The sequence below is a fragment of the Onychomys torridus genome, chromosome 6 (assembly GCF_903995425.1).
Source record: "Onychomys torridus chromosome 6, mOncTor1.1, whole genome shotgun sequence".
Lineage (NCBI taxonomy): Eukaryota > Metazoa > Chordata > Mammalia > Rodentia > Cricetidae > Onychomys > Onychomys torridus.
Window position 1 is genome coordinate 108,415,066 of NC_050448.1, and position 23,209 is coordinate 108,438,274.

General features: G+C 39.1%; 1 protein-coding gene across 6 annotated transcripts in view; it reads right to left on the minus strand.

The window, feature by feature from the left end:
- Gstcd (glutathione S-transferase C-terminal domain containing) overlaps positions 1–23,209 on the minus strand; it is a 111,304-nt gene that overhangs the window by 87,458 nt on the left and 637 nt on the right. For 3 of the 6 annotated variants that reach the window (XM_036189979.1, XM_036189978.1, XM_036189977.1), the window contains exons 2-5: positions 21,969–22,063; positions 18,056–18,203; positions 15,934–16,374; positions 13,131–13,595 (exon numbers count right to left, since the gene is read on the minus strand). In XM_036189979.1, the coding sequence (XP_036045872.1) occupies positions 13,131–13,595; positions 15,934–16,353 (885 nt within the window). In that variant the 5' untranslated portion in view covers positions 16,354–16,374; positions 18,056–18,203; positions 21,969–22,063. The remainder of the gene's footprint in view (positions 1–13,130; positions 13,596–15,933; positions 16,375–18,055; positions 18,204–21,968; positions 22,064–23,209) is intronic. The other 3 variants (XM_036189981.1, XM_036189982.1, XM_036189983.1) reach the window with 2 other exon arrangements.

Here is a 23,209-nt window from a genome sequence, read left to right on the forward strand (position 1 = left end):
AATATGAAAGGACATTTTAAAATGTCTCGGGTCAAACGAAAACATAGCATATTCAGCCAGAATCTCTTGAGATTCTCCTAAAAGGAAAGCTTACAGCTCATTAAAGAAAAAAAAAAAAAATCAGAGAGATCGCAGATCTAATCACCCAACTCAAGATTCTAGAAAAAGAAGAAGCCAAACTAAAATGCATTGGATGGTTCTTAAAAGGACAGCCAGATGAACAAGCTTTAGCCAAACTAGCCGAAAGAGAGACCAACACAACAGAATAAGAGGTGAAAGGGGAGCTCTAAGAACAAGATCCAGCAATCCTCCAACCTAGACCACCATTAGGAAATACTGTGAAAACATACATTCCAAAAAGCTGGGGAATCAAGAAGAAATGGGTTTCTATACTCATACGAATATCAAAATTAAGCTGAAAGATAAAACAATTTTAAAAGACCAAAGCAAGCAATGGGGTTAAAATGGTATCTTAGTTAATTTTCTATTGCTGTGATAAATATGATCAAGGAAACTTATAAAAGAAAACATTGAATCTTGCTTACGGTTCCAAGGGCTAGAGACCATGATGACAGAGCAAAGGCATGGAGCAGCAGCTGAGAGCTCACATCTTGACCAGCAAGTAAGAGGCGGAAAGAAAGAGAGAGCAGGCACTGGGGATTGTGCAAGTCTTTTGAAAACCTTAAAGCCCTTGTGACACACCTCCTCCAACAAGGCCACACCTCCTATCCTTCCCAAACAGTTCCACCAGCTGGGGACCAAATGTTCAAATATTTGAGTCTTTGGGGGCCATCCTCATTCAAACCCCCACAAACAGTAATGAAACGCATCCCCACAGAGAACAGCTTCACATAAGACGGGTTTACTGATGAATTCTACCCAATTTTAAGGAAGATCTAACAATCAATATCTCTCAATTTGTCCCACAAAGTACAAAATGAAAGAATGCTACAAAGGTAGTTTTAATCTAATATCAAAACTGAATAAAGACACAAAAGAAAAAGGAAAACCATAGACAAATTTCTCTTATAAACATAGATGCAAAACTCAATAAAATGTTTGCAAGTTGAATTCAAGAACACAGTAAGACCACACACGATGACATGCTGGTTTCATCACAAGAATGAAAAGTTGTCTCAACTTATACAAAGCAATAAATGCAGTAAGTCATAAAAATATAATTAAAAAGGAAATTATATGATTGTCTTGACAGATGCAGAAAAAGTATCGACAAAGTTCAGCATGCCTTCATGATAAAAGTTCTAAGGAAACTGGAAGTAGTTGGAACATAACTAAGCGTAATAATTACTATAGATGACAAACCCATAAGGAATATTCCATTAATTCAGGAAAGACTGTGGGCATTTCCTGTAAAATCTGGAATGAAACAAGGGTGCAAAGTCTCTCCACTCTGACTCAATCTAGTACCTGAAGTCTTAACTAGAACACTTAGGCCAAAAAGATATAAAAGCAGGATGTAAAGAGAAACAGAAGAAGTCACATTATTCCTATTTGTATACAATAGACCCTATGGACTTCACTAGGAAACTTTTATATCTGATAAACACTGTTGGTAAAGCTGTAGGATACAAAATCAACATGTGCCACATAGTTGTGGCACATGCCTTTAATCCAGCACTCAGGGAGGTGGAGGCAGGTGGATCTCTGTGACTTTGAGGCCAGCCTGGTCTATAGAGTGAGTTCCAGGATAGTCAGGGCTACACAGAGAAACCTTGTCTTGAAAAACAAAACAAAACAAAATCAACATGCAAAAATCAGTTATTTTATATGCTAATAAGAAACTTAACAAGAAAGAAATTGGGGAAAATATCCCATTCCCAACAAATTACATTTTGTTAAAAATAAAAGAAAACAGAGAATTTCACCAAGACAGTGAAAGACCTCTACACTGAAAACTTCAAGACACTGCAGAAGAAACTGAAGAAATGGATGGAAACAATTTCCATGCTCCTGGACTGGACGGCAGGCAAGATGGCTCAGATGAAAGTGCTTGCCATACAGACTGAAGGGTTTGAACTTGGTACTTAGAACCCACAGTGGAAACAGCTCTATTATAAAAAGTTACCTATAGTCAATACAATTCTCATTTCCAGAAACCAATGATACTCCTCACAGAACTGGCAAAAGAAAAACATCTTAAAATCCATATGGAAACACAAAGATCCCATGTAGCCAAAGCAATCCTAAGCAGAAAAGGCAATGCTGGAGGTAGGGCAATTGCTACCCTGGAATTACATTACAAAGCAATAGAGATAAAGAGAACAACACTGGTATAAAACCTTACATCCAGACAAATGCAGCAGAACAGAGGAACCAGAAATGAAACCACATAGCTATGGCCACCTCATTGTTGACAAAGATGTCAAAAAATGCATAGTGTGTGTCTGTGTGGGTGTGTGTGTGCGCATGCTCATATATGAATGTGAGTGCAGACACACACACAGTTGCCAGAGAGATTCCTCTGAAGCTGGAGTTGCAGGCAGTTATAATCCGTTTAATTCAGGTGCTGGTAAACAAGATCAGGTCCTCTAGAAGAGCAGTATATACTCTTAACTTCTGAGCCATGGCTCCAGCCCCTGCATCATGTTTTTGTTTGTTTTTCCCAATCATTATATCAGAGGGGGCTTCCTACACAGAACACAGAACATGACAAACAATACTCTGGGGAAAAAAGATAGCCTATTCAACAAATGGTGTTGCAGAATGAAATAAGATTCTTCTTCTCATTCAGAAGAAAAATCCATTCAAAACTAACCAGAGACCTTAATTTAAAATCTAAAATGTCAAAGCTGCTATAAGAAAACACATGAAAAACACTTCAAGACCTAAGCATAGGAAAGAATTTTCTGAACAAAACTCCAATAGCACAAGAAGTAATCTCAAGAACCAAAAATGGCATTGCATGAAATTAAAAATCTCTGCGCAGCAAAGAAAAACATCAGTGGGGGGAAAAGTCAGCCCGAAGGATGGGATGAAACCTTGACCAAATAAATTTTAGACAGGAGTTAATGGACTGCAACCCAGAACTGCAACAGGTCAAACAGCAACCCAGAACTGCAACAGGTCAACTGAAATCAAGAACTGCAACAGGTCAACTGCAACCAAGAACTGCAACAGGTCAACTGCAACCAAGAACTGCGACAGGTCAACTGCAATCAAGAACTGCAACAGGTCAACTGCAACCAAGAACTGCAACAGATCAACTGCAACCAAGAAGTCCAACAGTCAACTGCAACCAAGAACTGCAACAGGTCAACTGTAACCCAGAACTGCAACAGATCAACTGCAACCAAGAACTGCAACAGGTCAACTATAACCCAGAACTGCAACAGATCAACTGCAATCAAGAACTGCAACAGGTCAACTGCAACCAAGAACTGCAACAGGTCAACTGCAACCAAGAACTGCAACAGATCAACTGCAACCAAGAAGTCCAACAGTCAACTGCAACCAAGAACTGCAACAGGTCAACTGTAACCCAGAACTGCAACAGATCAACTGCAACCAAGAACTGCAACAGGTCAACTATAACCCAGAACTGCAACAGATCAACTGCAATCAAGAACTGCAACAGGTCAACTGCAACCAAGAACTGCAACAGATCAACTGCAACCAAGAACTGCAACAGGTCAACTGTAACCCAGAACTGCAACAGATCAACTGCAATCAAGAACTGCAACAGGTCAACTGCAACCAAGAACTGCAACAGGTCAACTGCAACCAAGAACTGCAACAGGTCAACTGTAACCCAGAACTGCAACAGGTCAACTGCAACCCAGAACTGCAACAGGTCAACTGCAACCCAGAACTGCAACAGGTCAACTGCAACCCAGAACTGCAACAGGTCAACTGCAATCAAGAACTGCAACAGGTAAACAGACAAAATTTTTCAGTGGGGTATAGTTCAAATACTTCTTTAATTAATCCCAGTACTCAGAAGGCAGAGGCAAGTGGATCTGAGTTCAAGTCCAGCCTGGTCTACAGAGAAAGTTCTAGAAATGCCAGGGCTGTTACATAGAGAAATCTTGTCTCGAAAAAAACAAGACAAAACAAAACAAATAAAATCTTCTAATCAGTATATGAGCTAATGAACTGAATAGACAGTTCTCAAAAGAAGAAACACAATGGCCAATAAATATCTTAAATGTTTTCACCATCCTCAGCCATCAGGGAAAATGCATTTGAAGACCACTTTGAGATTTCATCTCTCCCTAGTCAGAATGGATAGGAAAACAAATTATCAGAAAAACAAATAACAAAATGCTGGTCAGAATGAATGCTGGGTAGAAGGAAAAACTCTGACTAACTGCTGGTGGGAATGTAAACAGGTACAGCCACCATGAATCAACATGAGCTGGAAAATGACTCAGCAGCTAAGAGCACTTGTGCAAGCTTGAGGACCTAAGTCTGAATCCCCAGTAAAATGAAAAGGCAAGGCAGCGGGGAGGAAGCATGGAGACCCACAGAGGTTTCCCAGTGAGATCTGAGCTTGATTTACCCAGCAGGGCTCCACAGGGGATGAGTGTGATTACCATGGATGTGGTTACCAGTGTTTGGAAGGGTCTCTACTTGGCTCTGTGGTGAGTTTTGATCTAGCAAGGGAGAGGTCTTCTGCTCCACCGCTTGGCACTTATATAAAAAGCCCCTTTGAAGAGACAGACGGTACCTTTGGATCCAGGTCCTCCTGAAGCTATCCTGTGTTTCTGTGTCCTCTCTGCTATCTTTCTATCTACAAGTTTCCTCTCTCCCTCATAGGAGCCCTTTAAAAGGTGGGAACTGGCCTCCCACAGGATAGAAAACAAGAGGATGGCTGGGGCTTGCTGATACCAGCCTGGCCCAAAATTCACTGAGATAGTGTCTCAAGGGAATAAGGCAGAGAAGCATAACACACACACACACACACACACACGCAATATTCCTGGACATGTAGTCAAAGGACTCTAAATCCAGCTATAGATACTTTATACATTCCTGTTTATTGGCACACTATTTAAACAGCCAGGAAATAGAACCAGTATCAACGTCCATCAAAAGACAAATGGATAATGAAAATGTAGTACATATACACAACAGATCTTACTTAGCTGTAAAGAGAAATTGGCAGGAAAATATACACATCTGGAAATTATTGTATTAGTGAGATAAACCAGACTCAGAAAAACACATATTACATGTTCTCTTTCATATTTAATTCTTAGATTTTTAATTTTTATATATGTCAAAGAGGTATATCCTATATTACGTTAGTAAACTGTCATGTGCCGTTTGAGCTCACTGAGAAGTAGGCCCACAACACGCCACTGCATTTGAGAAGCATGTTTGTCTCCAAGTGTCCTTCAAAGCCTGCCCTCTCCTTCTGTAACAGGGAGAAGAGAAAACAAAACAGCCCACAAGTGAAATACCTTGTAACCATGGGAACAGCTACAAGGTAAATTATTTCCAGCAGATGTTGCTAATATTTGTCTCACAATGTAAAATGCCTACATGGTGGCTAAAGGTGGCTCTTCAGTTAAGGGTATTGCTGCTCTTCCTGAGGACCCAAGTTCAGTTCCCAGCACCCATGTGGGGCATCTCAAAACTACCAGCAACTCCAGCCCTAGGGGGTCCAAGACCTTCTTCCAGCCTCTGTAGACACCTGCCTTCGTGTGTACATATCCATATGTAGGCACATACACGAGCGCGCGCGCGCGCGCACACACACACACACACACACACACACACACTCACAATTGAAAATATAAATCTTTAAAAATATTTTTCTACAAAGTACCTACAGTGTGAAAGAGAAGCAGGAAGTGGGGCCATTGTAGAAAGCTCAATCGAGAACTCAGCTGACTGCCTCAACTTCCACAGTCAGTGTCTCCCGGATGTTGTGCGCATCCCTGAGAATGTTATCTCTATCTGTTGCCATTTGTTACTTTACCAGGAATTCTCACAAAAAGAGACAGTCTGCTCTGCCTGGGACTCTCTCTACTGTGAGTTTTACTACCTGTATACCTACCTGCTACTTGCTATGAATTTTCTATTTACTTACTATAAACTTAACAAACTCACCCTTTTGAAATTGGACCACACAGAACAATGAGTGTGGGTCATAAATCTAGAAAGAAAACTGTTAGAGCAGAAAAAGAGGTTTTAAGAGAGGAGAGGAACCCTGAGTAAAGGAGACAACAAATATATATGACATCAAACTGGCAAGGGACTACTATGGGAAAGAAGGATATGGTGTTGGTGGAGGGGATTGAAAGAGGAGAATCAACAAAAACAATGTATAAGTGGAAATGCCACAATGAGACCTTTTACTCTGTATGGCAATTAAAAATAAAATATGATAAATGAATAAAATCAGACGTTTTCCTTTCCTTACCTTTCTTTTACTCTGTTAATTTATTACTTTTTAAGTGCATCTGACATCTCGTCAATCGAAAGTGCTCTATGATTGAATGCAATAGCTCCTACTGAAAAGGGACTTGCAGTGTATCTTGTGGCAGGCGACCTGCTTAGCATGCACTGGGCTCTCTCTGACTTCAATCCTCAGTATTCCCACCCCACCACAAAAAGGACGGAAGAAAGGATGCATGGCAGGATGTCCAGTTTAACAAGCATGTAGGGTGTTCTCCAGCATGCTGACAGCCCAAGAAGGAACTACATTCACTAGTGAAGGAGGCTCTACAGGAGGTGGTTAATGAGAACTGTAGAAAATGAAAACTGGCTCCTAAGAAAGGATGACATTCAAACAAAATGTACAAGTTGCCTAGCTTTTCAGACCAAATACCATTAGAAATATCACAGAATTCATTACAAAAACATAAAGAAAAATTATTGTAAAAATAATGGATTTTTAAAAAGTATTGCTACCAATGCTACCAAGAAGAAATGAACCCCTAGTGACTTTGTAGTTAATTACAATGGGGTAGAACTAATGCACCGGAAATAAAAAGTAGCAAAGCTGCTCCAATGCATAAATTTCATAAAGCTGCAGTATCTTCATCTCACAGAGTAAAATAACCATGCAAGCAGCCGTTTCAAAGGTGCCTGCTTACTAGCCGCAAAGGGGAACTGTCCATACAGTACTCCAGCCTGGAGCAGCAGGCTTTCCATCTAGTTCATTCATTCTCTCATCCATTCTAAGTCTTCCAAATACATAGCAGACTTCCAAAGGGTGTGTGTGTGTGTGTGTGTGTGTGTGTGTGTGTGTGTGTGTGTGTGCGTGTGTGTGTGTGTGTGTGTGTGTGTGTGTGTGTAATAAGTGAATTGTGCACTTTAGTTCATTCTTTTCTAGTCTACTCTTAAGTTTCTGAACAAACAGGATGTTGCCAGGCTTCTTCCATGAGAAAGTGCCAGAGCACTGGAAATCAACTTTGCAGCTTAGGGCCTACTGAAAGCATGGAGCATTGGTGGCCAGGCCTCGGAGTACTATCCCACACCCTTTACATCTCCTCCTAAGCAAGGCTTATTTCCCCAACCCTTCTAATTTTGACCTCTGGTAATCCAAACGTTGACTTAGCAAAGTGAATCTGATCTTTCATTTTTCCGACCTTATTTCTGGGGGTGACTACTGACCCTGGCTGAGCTGGACGCTTCTAATGCCAATCTGCATCTTCATTACTGATCATGAACTCGACCCTGATTCTGAAGGTCTGCACTGTCACTCCAGCACAAAGGCCTGGCAACGAAACTGCTCTAAAAAATAAAATGATGGCGGCGTAACTTCAAATGACTCAGGGGAGGAAAATGCAACAGAAACAACATCAAGGCTTTGAATTTCTGAAAGAAAATGTGCAGAGCCAGAAAAAAATATGAAGGAATAAAGGAAAATTATTCAACATATTAAATGTCATTAAAACAATGGGCTGTGGATATAGTTCAGTTGACCGGGGTTTGAGTCCCTCATTGTGTACTGGAGTGTAGTCATATATACCGGTAATCCCAGTATTTGGAAGGTAGAGGCAGGAGGATCAGAAGTTCAAAGTCATCCTCAGCTACATAAGAAGCCTGAGGCTACCCTAGAATATATGAATCTCTGTCTCAAAACCATGTAATAGAAAATGATAAGCATATATTTTTACCTTATTTCTTAATATTTTTTTTTAACTTACTATTATTGGACATATATAGTATGAGTGTTTCAGCACAGGTATGTGTGTGCCAAGATATGTTTGTGGAAGACAGAGGATGGCTTTGAGACATTTCTTCTTCCCTTCTAATGTGGATGCCATGGATAGAACTTAGTTTATCTTGCTTGCACAGACCACATGAGTTTATTTTCTACGTCATCACACTGGCCAGTTTTGCTCTATTTTAAACCCAGTGCTTCTCTGCAGCATCAGACTTACTCAGTAATAGTCAAGTTGATATCCTACCTGATTACAGATGGGAAAAATCCTGTCAATTACAAATACTTTGCCTTTGATTAATCCCAATCAAGTAAATGGCATTTAAATTCATCTAAAATGAAATGCAAATCATCTGAGATGAATGGGGCCATCTGGACGCCCTAAAGTCACCTTTCATGCAGGTGAATCCAATTTGTTTTTTGCTTTCTTGAATTAAAAATCAAATAATCTTATTTTCTCTGTAGCATTTACCATTACTTTATATAAATATTATTTATTTGTTTACTTGTTCATTTCTTCGTTCCCCAAACTAGAAAATTAACTCCAATGACTTCTGGGATCTTAACTGCTTTGCACAGCACTGCATTCCTAGTACTTATAAAGGCTCCTGACATACACACATTCAGTAACATCTACAAATAATGAGTGGACCGCTATGAACTCCAGAAAAATTAGAAATAATAGATACCAGGTCTTTCAAAATGTATGACTACTTGAAAGATTGACATTTATAGTGATAAAAGGCAAGAGTCAGGGATAAATGCAACTAGAAATCATTTGACTAGGAAGAGACAGTCACAGGACATTTAAAATTCCAATCAATGCTTAAATGGTTCCCAAACTTGCCTTTTCCATGATGATTACTTCTTAAATAATTTTGGTTGCCATTCTTGTTTCATTTCACTTTTGACAACTAAACAAAAGGTTCCTTAAGAAAATAACAATTCCTCCATATTGTACTGTAAACAGACATTTCCTGCCCTTACCAACTGGTCCCAAATAACTGACTGAGAGGCTGAATATGAATCATAAATGCTCAGCCAATAGCCAAGGCTTGTTATTGGCTAACTGATATTTAAATTAACCCATATTTCTATTCATACTCTGCCATATGCTGGTACCTATATTAGCATGGCATGTTCATCTCCGGCTCCCTCTGCATCTGGCTGGTGACTCCTGACTCCACCCTTCTTCCAATCATTCTTACTTTGGTCATTCTGCCTATACTTCCTGCCTGGCTACTGGCCAACCAGCATTTTATTAAACCAATTCAAATGACACATCTTTACAGTGTACAGGAGGATTATTCCACAACACTGTACCAACTCCAAATAATAGATTTTCATTAGCAGTCTTTTTTTCATCTTCCAGTGGAGACACCTAAGGTGGGATGATTATATAATGAGAATAAAGTCTGGTTTCTGGGTCCTTACTAGGGAAAAGGGGAACAAGCTTCAAATTAGGAAAAATAAAGAACTAACTAGAAGGCTGCAAAAGCTAGCCTATCATGTTCATTCTGGTATTTTCACCTGATTCTTTTTTTCCCCACTGAGGAGATATATATATATATAAATATATATTGAGAGAGACAGATACATACATACATACATACATACATAAACAAATTCTACTAGGAAAGACAACTTCATATCTTTTCCCATATCTTTGAAAAGCAAGCAATTTTAGGGAGAAGTATTCAAGTGAGGGAGAAAAATTCTGATTTGAAAATGCCCAGTATAATGGTTAGTATTTTAATTGACAATTTAATTATAAAATACAGCTGAGAAGTGTTTTTAATTTTTAGTCTTTTTTTTTAGTTTTTTAATACTGGAATTTGTAATACTATAAAGATAATTATACTAGCAAAGATAACAATGTCAATTACTAACATTTTAGTAACTAAAAATTAACTATAATTTTACTCATTCCTTACATTGATCATATTACAAAGTATGTTAATTGGCTTTTTATCACTATAATTACTGAGATAATAAACTGTTGTGGAATAGTCTTTTTGTACACTGTGAAGATGTGTCACTCAGACTGGTTTAATAAAAAGCGTAATAGCTCATAGGTAAACAGAATTTTCAGGGCATAAAGGACACTGGGAAGAAGAAGGTGGAGTCACCAGCGGAATAGTGGGAACAGACATGCAAGAAAAGAGGTGAAAGCCACACATCACATGGCAACATATAGATTAATAAAAATGGGTTCATTTAAGTTGTAAGAGCTAGTTAGAAACAAGCCTAAGCTATCGGCTAAGCTCTCATAATTAGTAAGAAGTCTCTGTGTCATTCACTTAGGAGCTGGCTGGCAGGACAAAGTGTAGTAACAAATGGCACCCAATATCTGGGCAAATATTTCCACATAAGGCACGAGAAAACTTAAAAAAAAAAAAAGGTTCTGAACACACAAAAATGGAGCCAAATGAGGCTTCCTCCTCCTGCAGTCTCTCCTGAGGGCTGCAGTATAGAAACACATCTCTCAGTCATGGCCTGTGGGCTTATGCTGATAGCACTCCACAAGCTAAGCTGCTCATGCAGACAGAAAAGGTTGCAGATAAGCCGTGAAGCAGGGTCATATGGAAAAAAACCTCTAAACAGGTTACAGAGTGTTTAACAATATGTATAGGCTTAAGAAAAGAAAAAGAGTATAGACAGTCATAAAAATAAATAAATGAACAGTTTAAAAATAATAGAGTCTTTAAAGAAAAGTAAAGTCATTAAAAAAAAAGAATAAGCCATGTAGAGATGGGAAATACACAGGGAGTCTGGATCATGTATGTTATTGTGTTGTCTTTGAATTTTTTTGATTGCTGATGAACAAATGATAGCTGCTGAAGAGACATTGAATTATGGAAATTGCTAAATTAAACCAACATATATATTTTTAAAATGTCTTAACTTCAAAATGGAAGTTGCCTTGGAGAAGAGGTTATGCTTTCCTTTCCACAAAAAACAAAAGGCTGTGGAATCATTCAAGGTTAAAGAGGATCAGGTTTGATCAGGGGAGATGCCCTGAAAATCCTAGTTACAAACATAAAGAAATAAACCTAAAATAACTATAAGACATGTGACATATATTTTACCTGCTCAAACATAAAACAACAAAAAAAATATCTTTGGCTGGCTTGTTGTTCTAATGCAGTCATGCTTGTGTTAATACACATATGTATGTTACCTTTGAAAGTTTATGTGTTTTCAGAGCCAGGTGACCAGACACCAATGAAAACAGAGTGGTCCAAGTGCTGCAGCCTCTCAGAGCGCCTCTGTTGCAGTTTCCTCAGAGTTCTGCATCCAGAACAGCTTCAAGGCTGCTGTCTGAGATGGTCCAGCTTTACAGACTATTCTGGCCAAGACTTGACCATTACCCTAATTTTCTCAGAGTCCTCCAAAGAGGTCAGCACACCCAGACAACAGTAAGCAGTCCAGAGAACACAATGTGCAAATTCTCAAGAGATGGACTGGATGGTTTTTGGTCCTTCAGTGGGTTATGGAGATTTGTCATCATTTAGTAGGGTTGGTTACAAATTGTTATTGGTATGGTCAGAGAGAAAGCTAAACAAAGGAGATTATATTCAAGGATGTCTTTCTGAAGAGAAAAAGGGGAGAATATAGTGTAATGATGAGATAAAAGGGTGGATTGTTGAGTTGTTTTTTTGTTTTGGTTTTTTGTGGAGCTGAGGATTGAACCCAGGGTGAGTTTATTTTTGAACAACCATTAGTCTCAAATATTCTACATTGGGATGGATTTTTGTATATTGATACAAATTTAAGATTACTTTTGTTAGAATATACTGTACATACACTTCTATTCTTTATTTTTGTTAAGTTATTGTACCTATGCAGCTCATTTAACCATGTTGCTGTGGAATATTGTTCGGTATGCTGTGAATGTGTGTTGCTGATTGGTTGATAAATAAAATGCGGATTAGCCAGTAGCCAGGCAGGAAGTATAGGCGGGATAAGCAGACAAGGAGAATTCTGGGAAGAGGAAGGCTGAGTTACCAACCAAACACAAAGGAAGCAGAATGTCAAGGCAGAACTGAAAAAAAGGTACCAAGCCACATGGCTAAATATAGATAATAAGAATTATGAGTTAATTTAAGTGTAAGAGATAGTCAGTAATAAGTCTGAGCAAATGGTGGAGCAATTATAATTAATATAAGCCTCTGCATGTTTACTTGGGGGACCCAAGTGGGAGATATTTGTCCCAACTGCTGGCAGGCAGGGATACAGGTAAACTTCCAGCTGGACAATGAAATGTAAATTTCTAATCCTTGAAAATTATTATTACAAACTGTTTAGGATAATAGAGAAATACAGGTTAGTAGTTAGTCACCTATAACAATCAAACTTGTAGTCATATTAGGTATGGTTTCATAAATGGGTTAATTTAAGTTGTAAGAGCTAGTTAGAAACAAGCCTAGGCTATCAGCTGAGCTTTCATAATTAATAAGAAGTCTCTGTGTTATTTATTTGGGAGCTGGCTGGTGGGGCAGAGAAAGACTAGCAACATAAACTCAATGAGGAAAAGGTCCATTTTGTCACACAGTCCATGGTCACTTAACGACATCATTTTGGACCTGTGGTGACACAGAACACTGTGGTAGGAAGTGCAGTGGAGAAGACCCATTCATCTATGCAAATAAAGAAGCTGAAAGAGACAGAGGGGCCACAATGCCTATATCCAGCTAAACAGCAAATAGCCATTGCCACAGCTGCCTTGCAAGGTCTCGCTTGAAAGCTCTATAATCTCCCAGCTATGTTACAGGCTGAGGACCAAGCCTTTAACACCTGTGCCTCTGGAGGGAAGACAACAAGAACCTAATGTACAAAGGTCCTGTGACCTACACTGTACAGATCAGAGAGCAGAAACTGTTAAGAATTTGCTCAGAACTATGATAGAGCAAGAAGCAGAACCAAATTCACACCTAAACAATTTAACAAACTAAAACTCATAGTAACATACAGAGTCCAGACAAATCCTTACCAAAAAATGATGAACACAGGGCAAGAGTACGATGTCTGCCAAAGTGAAGTACAGTCCTTCTGCAAACACGTGCTCTAGAGGTGGAAGGTCAGAGGCTTTTGCTTTCCTGATGTGAGAAGGCTCCCTGTTGGCAGCAGCTGGATCCTGCACTGTGAGCTTTGAGAATGCCACCTTCAGTTCTAGACTCTTGGATGAGCCAGCCAACTCTTTGGATGGTTGCTGTGCACCGGCCTGGCTCTTTGCTTTCCCCTTACCAGAGGGGGGCTCAACTCCAGCAGTCTTCTGTTGCTTCAGCTTCTGCCTGCGAAGTTTGTCATCATTGTGTACTCGGACAGGCTCGCTGAGTTTTCTTTCAAGCTGTAGTATTTCTTCAGGAATAGTTGGGGGCTGGTCAGAAGTTTTCTGGAGAAAATTCTCGACAGCCAAGGGGATGGTGAGTTCACATAGCCTCGTCCACTGACTAACCTATAAAACAAACAAGAGGTGAGCCATTCTCTCCTCTCCACATATCCTGAAGGAAAAATAAGCTGTTATTGGGAAATACGAGTGAGTGATTTAGAGCTGGAGAGATGGCTCAGCTGTTAAAGGCTAGGCTCACAACCAAAACTATAAGACTGGTTTAAATAATTTAAGTGATGGGCTAAAGAGTCCTTGGGCTTGGCTCCTATGCTAGATCAGAAAACATATTCCAATGCTTCAAAAATGAACACCTTAAATGATGCAGCTCTGTACTCCTGCAACCTCTTACTTAATAAGTCATTACCTCCCACGGTGAGAAGACACTCATGCTCTTGAACACTTGGTCCATGGTTTGGTGGAACTGTTTGGGAAGGATTAGGAATTGTGGCCTTGTTGGAGGTGTGACAGGCCTGACCATGCTGTTTTTTTTTTCTCCAAGACTGTGAAAGACTTTGGACTAGGAAAGCAGTTGAATGCTCTAAGACAACCTTAATGGGCCATTCTAGTAGGAGCTTGCAAGACAATAATGCTGACAACAGTACAGACTATGGAGGTCCCAGCTCAAGAGGTTTCATAGGGAAACAATGTTATTAGCAAATGGGCTAGAGGCCATTCTTGTGATACTTTGGCATAGAAATGTGGCTGCTTTTTGCCTGTATCCTAAGAATCTGCCTGAGGGTAAATGAAAAAGTAATGAATTAATTTCCTTGGCTGAGGAGATTTGAAGAAAGCTTAACACTGACTCTGTCCCATGGTTATTAGTATCACTCTTACATAGATCTAAAGTGAAAAAGAACAAGTGAGACAAAAAGAAATACAAAATGTACAGCAGGAAGGGAAAAGAGCACCAGGAAATTTAACAATTTAACTTTGGAGCCAAGTCTTGTTTGTGCTCAATAAGATAAGGACAGTCCCAATGCAAAATGAAATAAAAGGAGGGGTGCCCTCAGGACAAGAGTCCACCCAGTTATGAAAGAAAATGCTTGAGGGATTTTTCTGCTCCAAAAAAAGCATCAACAAAGGAAGCTTCTATAAATGTAATTCAAGGAGGGAGCCACGCTACACCGCAAGTGGCCAGCATATGGTCTGGCTTTAGAGTTATGAAGGAGACAAGAATTAAGGGATTGCAAAATCTTCCTCCATGGTTAAGGAGAGCTGCTGAGGCCAGGTGTATGGCAGAGAAGTCCTTGTATGGAAGCTTCAAGAGGCCATTGCATAAAGCTGGGAAAGTAAAGACAGGATTGTGCTGAAGAGCCCAAGATGTTGGAGATACCAGAGCCATGAGCCATCTGTCAAGGAGAGCTGCAGATGGGATGAAACCAGCCCAAGAGAAAGAAGTGTGCTGCAATCAGCTGGTGGAGCTATCTAAGCCCTCTGACTTCAGACATGGGGCTACAGTATCTAGATTTGACCCTTCAGGGTTTCAGTCTTGCTATGGTCCAGTGTTTCCTCACTCTGTCTTGCAATGGTAATATAAATTCCATGTCACTGAATGTTGGAAGTACATAATTTGCTTTTTGATTTTATACGTGGTTACAATGAAAAGATTGCCTAAAGTGTAAGAAGAGACTTTGGACTTTGAAACAGTATTGCTACTGTGAAAAATATAAGGATTCCTGAAGTTTGACTAAATACATTGTGCTTTATGATATGGCCACAAGTTTGTAGGGACTAAGTAGTAGAATGTGGTGGTTTAAGTGAAAATGAGCCCACAGGCACATATATTTTGAATACTTGATCCCCAGTAGGTGGAACTATCTGGAAAGGCTTAGGAGGTGTCACCTTGTTGGAGAAAATGTGGCTTTGTGGAGCCTTTTTGAGTTTTCAAAAGATTCAAACTGTTTCCTGTAAGTTCTCTGCCTTGAGGTTGTGTCTGAAGATGTGAGCTCTCAGCTACTGTTTCAGCACCAGGTCTGCCTGCTTCCCTGTTCTCTGCCTTGATGGTCATGAACTCTAGCCCCCTGAAACTGTATCCCCAAATAAACCCTTTCTTCTATAAGTCGCCTTGGGCATGGTACCTTAACACAACAACCAAAAAGTAACTAAGACGCTCAAAAAGCCTTTAAAACCCCTCAGATATTACAAGGCACTACAACTTGAACTCTTACAAATATATGAACATTTCTTTAAAGTCCTCAATATAACAAAGGGGGGGGGGGGGACAGTATTTCAAAACAATGTATCTAAACTTCATAAGATACATCTTAAATTCTTACTGTTTTTTATTGCCCTGTCATGACAACATACGTAAAAGACTCTTAACTATCCAATAGTTATCAACAGGAGATCATGTTGGAGTGAATGTTATTACTTATAGCTTTAAGAGAGGAGACCATATACTTACTTCAGCACAGGCTTTCAAACAAGTCTTTTTAAAACCCAGAAGTTCCAAAATCTCCTTTCTTGAGGGCTCAGCTTCGTAGGATTTCTGGATTATGTGTCTGAGGACAACAGCAAGTCCTGCTCTACAGAAAACATCTGGTTGTTCTACCACAGCAGGCAAACAGCAGTTCTGGACTATCGGCGGGAGCGCCTGCCTTGAAATAACCTGTAAGTCCACATCCTGGGACAGTGCCTCTCGTGGGAGGGAAGCGTCTGCATTGTCTTCGGCAGGGACCAAGCAAACATTAAAGACCTTGCAGTCACAGTAGGATAATAAAAACAGAGTTACAGACGTATGGAGAGGAAAGATGCACCCCTCTGTTTGGTGAGAGTACTCCAGGTACAGGAACTCTTCTGTAGGACTTTTCTTAATGCCTTTCATTTTCTGTTTTCATTGGGTCACCTGTAACAAAAATCAAAGGTTATAGGCCTTCAAATATATATATAACAATTTAGAAGCTAAAAGATTAGTGTTTTTCAAAAACTCAGGAAGCATTTGTACCTAAGAACTTTTACTTCAAGGATGAATGGCTTTAAGAAAGCTTCCCCCCACTCTGCACGATGATGGTTTCACGGTGAGTGACCGGTGCTTTGTATTGGAAGCACTGTTGGTGCTCTTTCACAGCCCCCCCCCCCCAGCCAGTCTTTGCTGGAGCTGTCTGCAGTGTAAACACAGAACTATTTCACAGCATTTCCACTGCTTCTCAGTCACTCTCACTTCTAAATTATGTCAACTGCCTCCACCTCCCCCCATGCCCACCTTCAACTCACTCTGATAAAACTGAAGTCCTGCCACTCAGCTTAAGTCCTATCGTATCCTCCCGTCCTACCGAAACAAGTCAGACCTTCTACAGTGCCCTACACGGACCTTGACGTAATCATTTTGTCTCAAGTTCATTTCACTTGTTTTCATTGTGTACTGCTTCCCCAAAAGTGGATTAAGGTTCTCCCAAACTCTATCTATACTCCAACTTCAAAATCTTCATACTTGGTGTTTCCAGAACACAGAATTCTGCTCCAGGTATTTAATAATAGGTGGCATCTTAGATGCTAAGATGTTCTTTGGCTCCTTTTTATATTATAGACCCCAATCTACACACTCCTTTTACTTTGCCTTCTATGTTTTCATTTCCCACACAGCACTTTGCACCATATAATACACTATTTATTCAATGTTATTTGTCTATTAGACTATAAGAATATTTTGTTAACTATTATACTTCAAATACAGCCTGCTAAATATTTGTATGTAAAAGTATTTGCTGAAGGAATACATGTGTGAGTGTACACACTGGTTGCTTTAAAGATGCGTATCTTGAGGTCAAATTATTTAAGGCTTTTGTCAATTATGACTTTTTGCATTTGAGTTAACCACATTCTAATCCATAAACCACAATTCAAAAACTGACACTAGATGGCACTCTTTAAAAGCATTTAGAAGTATGTTACCAGAAGATGTAGAGGAAAAAAAAATGTGTGCATGTGCACACGTGTGTGTGTGGGAGGTGGGGGAGGTAGGGGAACGGGGGGGGGGGGGGGGGGGCTATAAACTTGATTCACTGTGAGTACTTACTAATGTTAAATTTCAACAAAATAAAATAGAAATACTTTCTCATGATGAAATCAGAAAAATTAATGAGTTGTCCAAGAGAAAAAGCAAAGTACAATTGATTTTTTTAAGTGTTTTTTAAATATAGCTATTAGTGGAGGTTTTTTTTCCCCTCTCCCCTTGGAGATCAAAATGTTGGTTAATAATTGTGGAGTTAAAAAAAATTACTCTCTTGGGCAATTTCTCATTACTCACTAGTATAATAGTTAAAAATCAAACATTTAATAAACCTGTATAAATTTGGGGGGTGTTTTGGTTTGCACTGTGTTTTTAGGAGTAGAACATAGTTTTGGCTTAAAGTTTATAAATAACATAGGCAAAAAGAAATTCCTTCTCCTCTGCTTTTTCTGCTTTGACAGCTCCCTAGTTACATCATGAACTTTACGACAGACACGAAAGAGTCAATTTCAGGGTCCTCGAGGTTTCTAGAGCACAGCTTGCATTGCCCCTTATTAGATTTTTATCAAGCACGGACCTGTCACTGCTCTTTCTCAATCCTGGCATATGCCATACCGCAGTCACTGAAAGGAAATGATAAAACAGCAGGCAAAAACATAAGGTGCGGGAGCTGAGCACAACCTATGGAGTACGCATCCATCTCTTATGTCAGCACCACTGGGAATCTGCAGGAAGAATAAATAGGTTAAAAGAAAATATTGACGTTTCAGTCTCATTACATAGAAATCTTCAAGGATATAGTTAAAAATGGTTGTGTTAAATCATGGGTATAATACTTAGAAATTTAGACATTTTAATTCTAAATATGACAAAATATTTCACAAGCTGCTAGGCTCAGTGACACATGCCTTTAAGGCAGAGAAAGCAGATCCCTGTGAACTCAAGGCCAGCCTGATCTATATACTGAGGTTCAGGAAAGCCAGGATTCTATAGAGAAAACCTGCCTTAAAAAAAAATAGTTTTAAATTGTTTAATATTCCACCTCATTTATGTTCTGTGTGCAGATGTCTAAGGAAGAGGGGAGGGAGGGGGAGGAGGAGGAGGAGGAGGAGGAGGAGGAGGAGGAGGAGGAAGAGAGAGAATATAAAGAAAAGGTTAAAAATAAACATACTTCTCTATCAGCCAGAATTTTAAAAATCAATTTGGATGTTTTGTGTTCAAAAATCAAAAATTCAAGTCAGGCTCTTTGGCAATTCACCCTTACACAATAAATTATGCTCTATATAACAGACCAAAAATTATGTTACTCAGCAAGATATCAGACAGTGCTCTGTTTTGTTTTTTTCATAAAAAAAAATTAGCTAGGCATTGTGCACACGCCTTTAATCTCAGTACTCAGGAGGCAGAGGCAGGAGGATCTCTGTGAGTTCAAGGCCAGCCCGGTCTATACAGTCAGTCCCAGGACAGCCAGGACTACAGAGAGAACCCATCTCAAAAAAACTGAAGTATTAATTGAATCTGAATTTATCTAACTTGTAAATATTCAGATTTTTTTTTTTTTTAGAATAAATACTTATAAAGTGGAGGCAGGAGAATCAGTTCAAAGTCATCCTAAAATATATAGCCAGTTTGTGTTCAGCTTGTGTTATATAAGAATCTGTCTCAAAACCCCAAAATTTTAGAAAACATTAATACTGTAAGAGTATAGTATAAATAAAAGCATTTTTTTATTGTAGGGACAATCTTACCAAACTGAAAATTATTAAAATATTTCCAGCAAGGATGCCAACCTCCTAATTCTTAATATAAAAAATCTCCATCCCAAAGTTGTTTGACAATTTTTAACACTAGATACAGTTCCTTGTCAGTTGCTTCCTGATTCCATTTGCTGGATAGTCTTAGATGGCTCAAGGGTTCATGGCTCAAATTCTAACTACACAGGAGGATCACCAGCTTGAAGCCATCTTGGACTACAAGGTGAATCCAAAGCTAGATTGGGAAACTTAGGGAGGCCCTGTTTCAAAATCAGAAGGCTAAGAGATAGCTCAGTGGGAGAGCACTGGCCTGGTATACATAATCTCTAGTACCAGAAAAACCAACTGCAAAACCTGAACTAATGTCATGACTACTCTGTTACACTGAATAAATCTGATTTTACACTGTTTTCTCCCTTTCCTTTTAAAGTATAGCTGTTGACTGATTTCATGACCCATTATCAGTACAGAAGTCTGTTGTGTGATATTTTGATTGCATTCTGACAATAAAGTTCGTTTTGAATCAGAGGGCAGAGCTAGCCACTAGCTGACCAAAATTAAGCAGAGGTTTTGGAGGACAGAGGAAGTAGTAAGGCGGGGCTTAGAGAGGCTCTCGCCCTTTGGGAGGAAGGAGCTCAGGAAGTAGGAGATCACTGATGGCTTCTATGCAGCTTCTCTTATCATTCAGGTTCTTACCCCAGCATTTGACTCCCAATTTTTGATTGATAAAGCATAAGTAGTTAAATGCTTCAGAAGTCACATTTCAACAGCACCATTCTGTGATCTCAGTGCCAGTAGCTTTAAGTTCTATGTGACTCCTACCTACATTTACGTCAGGCACATCTTGCCTCAGCTCCAGGCTCCTTGACATTTCAATTGGATCTTTTTCTAAGTTTGTTCCTTTTCTTTACCCGCCCAGTTGTTGATCAAACAGCAACACTATTCAGCTACCGCAAAGACGGAAGCCACAGTTAAACACCTGTGTCTCTCCTCTCTTGCTATCTCCCTTGAAAAAGAACCAAATCTAGTTCCTCAGCATCTCCTACTGCCACCTTAACCGAGGTCATCACCAGCTCTTACAGGATGTAATGCGTCTTATTCCCCCAAAAGTCTATTCTCCAACAATCGTCTTTAAAAACAGGTTTCCTGCACAATGTGACCCGGGAGCCCCTCAGTGCACTTAGAATAAACAGTGGGGATCACATGGGATCCTTCATTGTCTGATTTCATTCACATACTTTCCCCTACACGTCTTCCTGTTCTTCAGAGGTCTGACACTCCTACCAGAGAATTTTTGTGTTTAGCTGTTCATCTTCCCTTCCTCACACCACTGAGTTCTCTAGCACATATCATCTCAAGCCTTCCCTGACCACATGAATGGAAACATACTCCCATCACTCCTTAGTTTCTTGTCCAGCATTCTTGTTAGTGTATCACATGACAGCGTCAGTGATTAATAATGCTCAAGTTTTAGTTTATGAGATGAATAAAGATGACTGAATACACAAATGACTGCCAGCAATCCATACGAGAATAACTAAAGAAGTCCTCAGTCTGATTCATTGGCCTCACTTACTGACACCATTTCCTCTTCCAACTCAGTCTACTTTAAAGGCTAAGTGTAAATAAAAATGAAGAAACACTTTCACCTACAAGAGCTGACTAAGGATGGGTGTAACTAGAGTCTATGCAAACACGTGAACAAGGAAACAAAGACATAAATACTAATATTCAGGCAGAAAAACTCCTAACCTCAACTACTAAGGTGTCTACACATGTCAGTGATGGGTAAAAGTCCAGACTTTTGGACATATTTCCTGGACTTAAATACTGGTTCTGATTCTTAGGAGCTAGGAAGCTTTCCTTCATCTTAGTTTTCTGTTATGAAATGAGGAATGTCATAGTAGAACCTTCCATATGGTGTGCTCTGTCAACGGACAATGATGGTTACATAAGAAGCCCTAAATGCTAGCTACTTTACTGTTTTAAGAGGTGCTACAGATCAAACCCCGGGCCTCACATGTGGGAGGTAAGCACTCTGCCACTGAGTTACACCTCAGCCTCTACTACTCATTATCATTTATTTATTCACAAATTCTTTACCTACTGACACTTTATTAAAGAGCAAACATTTTAAGGGGGGAAATTCACCTGATGCTTCTTATTTCCAAATTTCTCCCCAGAAAATGTGTGGACTATGTTGAACTGAAAAGTGTTTTTCCACGAACATTGAAAATTTGGTACTGAGGTTTAAAACCAAGGAGTCATAAAAAGGTGGAAGATAAATGGAAAACTCTTAAGTCAACATACATATTAGCAGACTGTATTATACAAAATAAAGTTTGACATAGTTAAGTACGAATATTTACATATTTCTCTCAAATACTAAAATCTGTTTATACCTGCTCAAATTCTCTCCATCAGAGAATTTTCAATATATTGAATGGAGAACTTAGGTTATGTTTTAGATTTCTGACAAAGCAGTACTATTCACTTACAAACCCCACTGTACTCTATTACAATACAGATTTTTAAAAATGCTCTTCACAGATAAATAGCCAACTGCACCTAATTAAAAGTAAAAAAAAAAAAAAAATGCAGCTTTTAGAGTTCATTATATTATGTAATATAGGATGATGGTTCAGAGGCAATTAGCCCATGATTAAAATTAGCTTTTTTCTTACCAGGGCAAGAAATTTTTATGAAATAAGCGAAGTGGGGAAGTGAAATGCTTACTGAAATCTTAGTTACAGAAGAAGTATATAATCTCTGTGGAGATTCAAAGAATTGTCCGTTGCTATGGAGTCATAATGCTTGAAGCTAAATTTGACCTGTGGTTAACAAGGATTGACAGCATGAAATGTAAACATGTTGAAAGTATCAGCAAGCCTGAAAAAAAAAATACTGAATTATCTCAGCAAACAATACTGATTTTATGATACAAAGTTTAAACTCCTGCATCCCAAGAAGTGATCCTAGCAGAATCCAGTAAGTTACTTTGAATCGAAGGATTAAAAACAACACATACTAGGTTACTGTCTATACTACAGATTGTCACCTGGTTAGTCCCAGAAGTTTTAATGTCTGCTACATTATTGCTATTCGTAAGAGCAACTGGATTATTGTTTGTGCTTATTTCAAACCATGTGTTGCTGAAACAAAACCTAGAAAGAATAACAGGTTTAAAACCAATCTTCATAGGTTCACAACCTTTGTTTCAAGTGAGCAAATACAGAGAAGTGTTCTTTCTACTTTTCCCTCCCCCGTGTATAGCACTGCATTCTATCGCCCCTTCCTTGAAAGCCCATCTCTCCGTGGTCTCTTACTAATTTAAAGGGGTGCTGCTGTTGTTTTAGTAACATAAAACAATGTTCAAACTTCAATCTTATTTTCGAAGTTTGGCTTCTTAAAATGAAACCTTCAGGTGCAACTGAAATACAAATAATGAGAATACTTAAGGCAATCACTGTCGTAGTGTGTGCTCCCACAATGCAATTATAAAAAAATAAAAATTAAAAAACAAAAACCTCATATAGCTTAATGTTTGATCTAGAAAATGACAGCAAATCAGTTGTTGTATTATAAGTTTATTCTCGTAGCATTTTAATGACCATATTTACATGTTTAATATCATCACTAGTTCTTGCTAGTTTTTGTATTCTTTCCTCTAAACACCCTTTCTGTTGAAAAGCACAAGAGAAACTTGACAAACGCCTCATTCTTTAGCAATAATTTGGTAGGAGATACATTAGTCTATCTTTTCTGATCTTAAGAAGTTTATGGCAAGGAATTTGGGGGTGGACATAGCGGAGTGTGTGTGTGTGTGGGGGGGGGTCATGTAATTCCCAAACCAAAGTTGGGGCAGTATGTGTTTGAGCAGTCATTTTTGAAGCCAAAGCAATTTTTATGCAAGCTCATCTCAAATTTTCTGTTCAAGTTAATAATGGAAGAGAAACGCTGCTTTGATGGGGGATAAT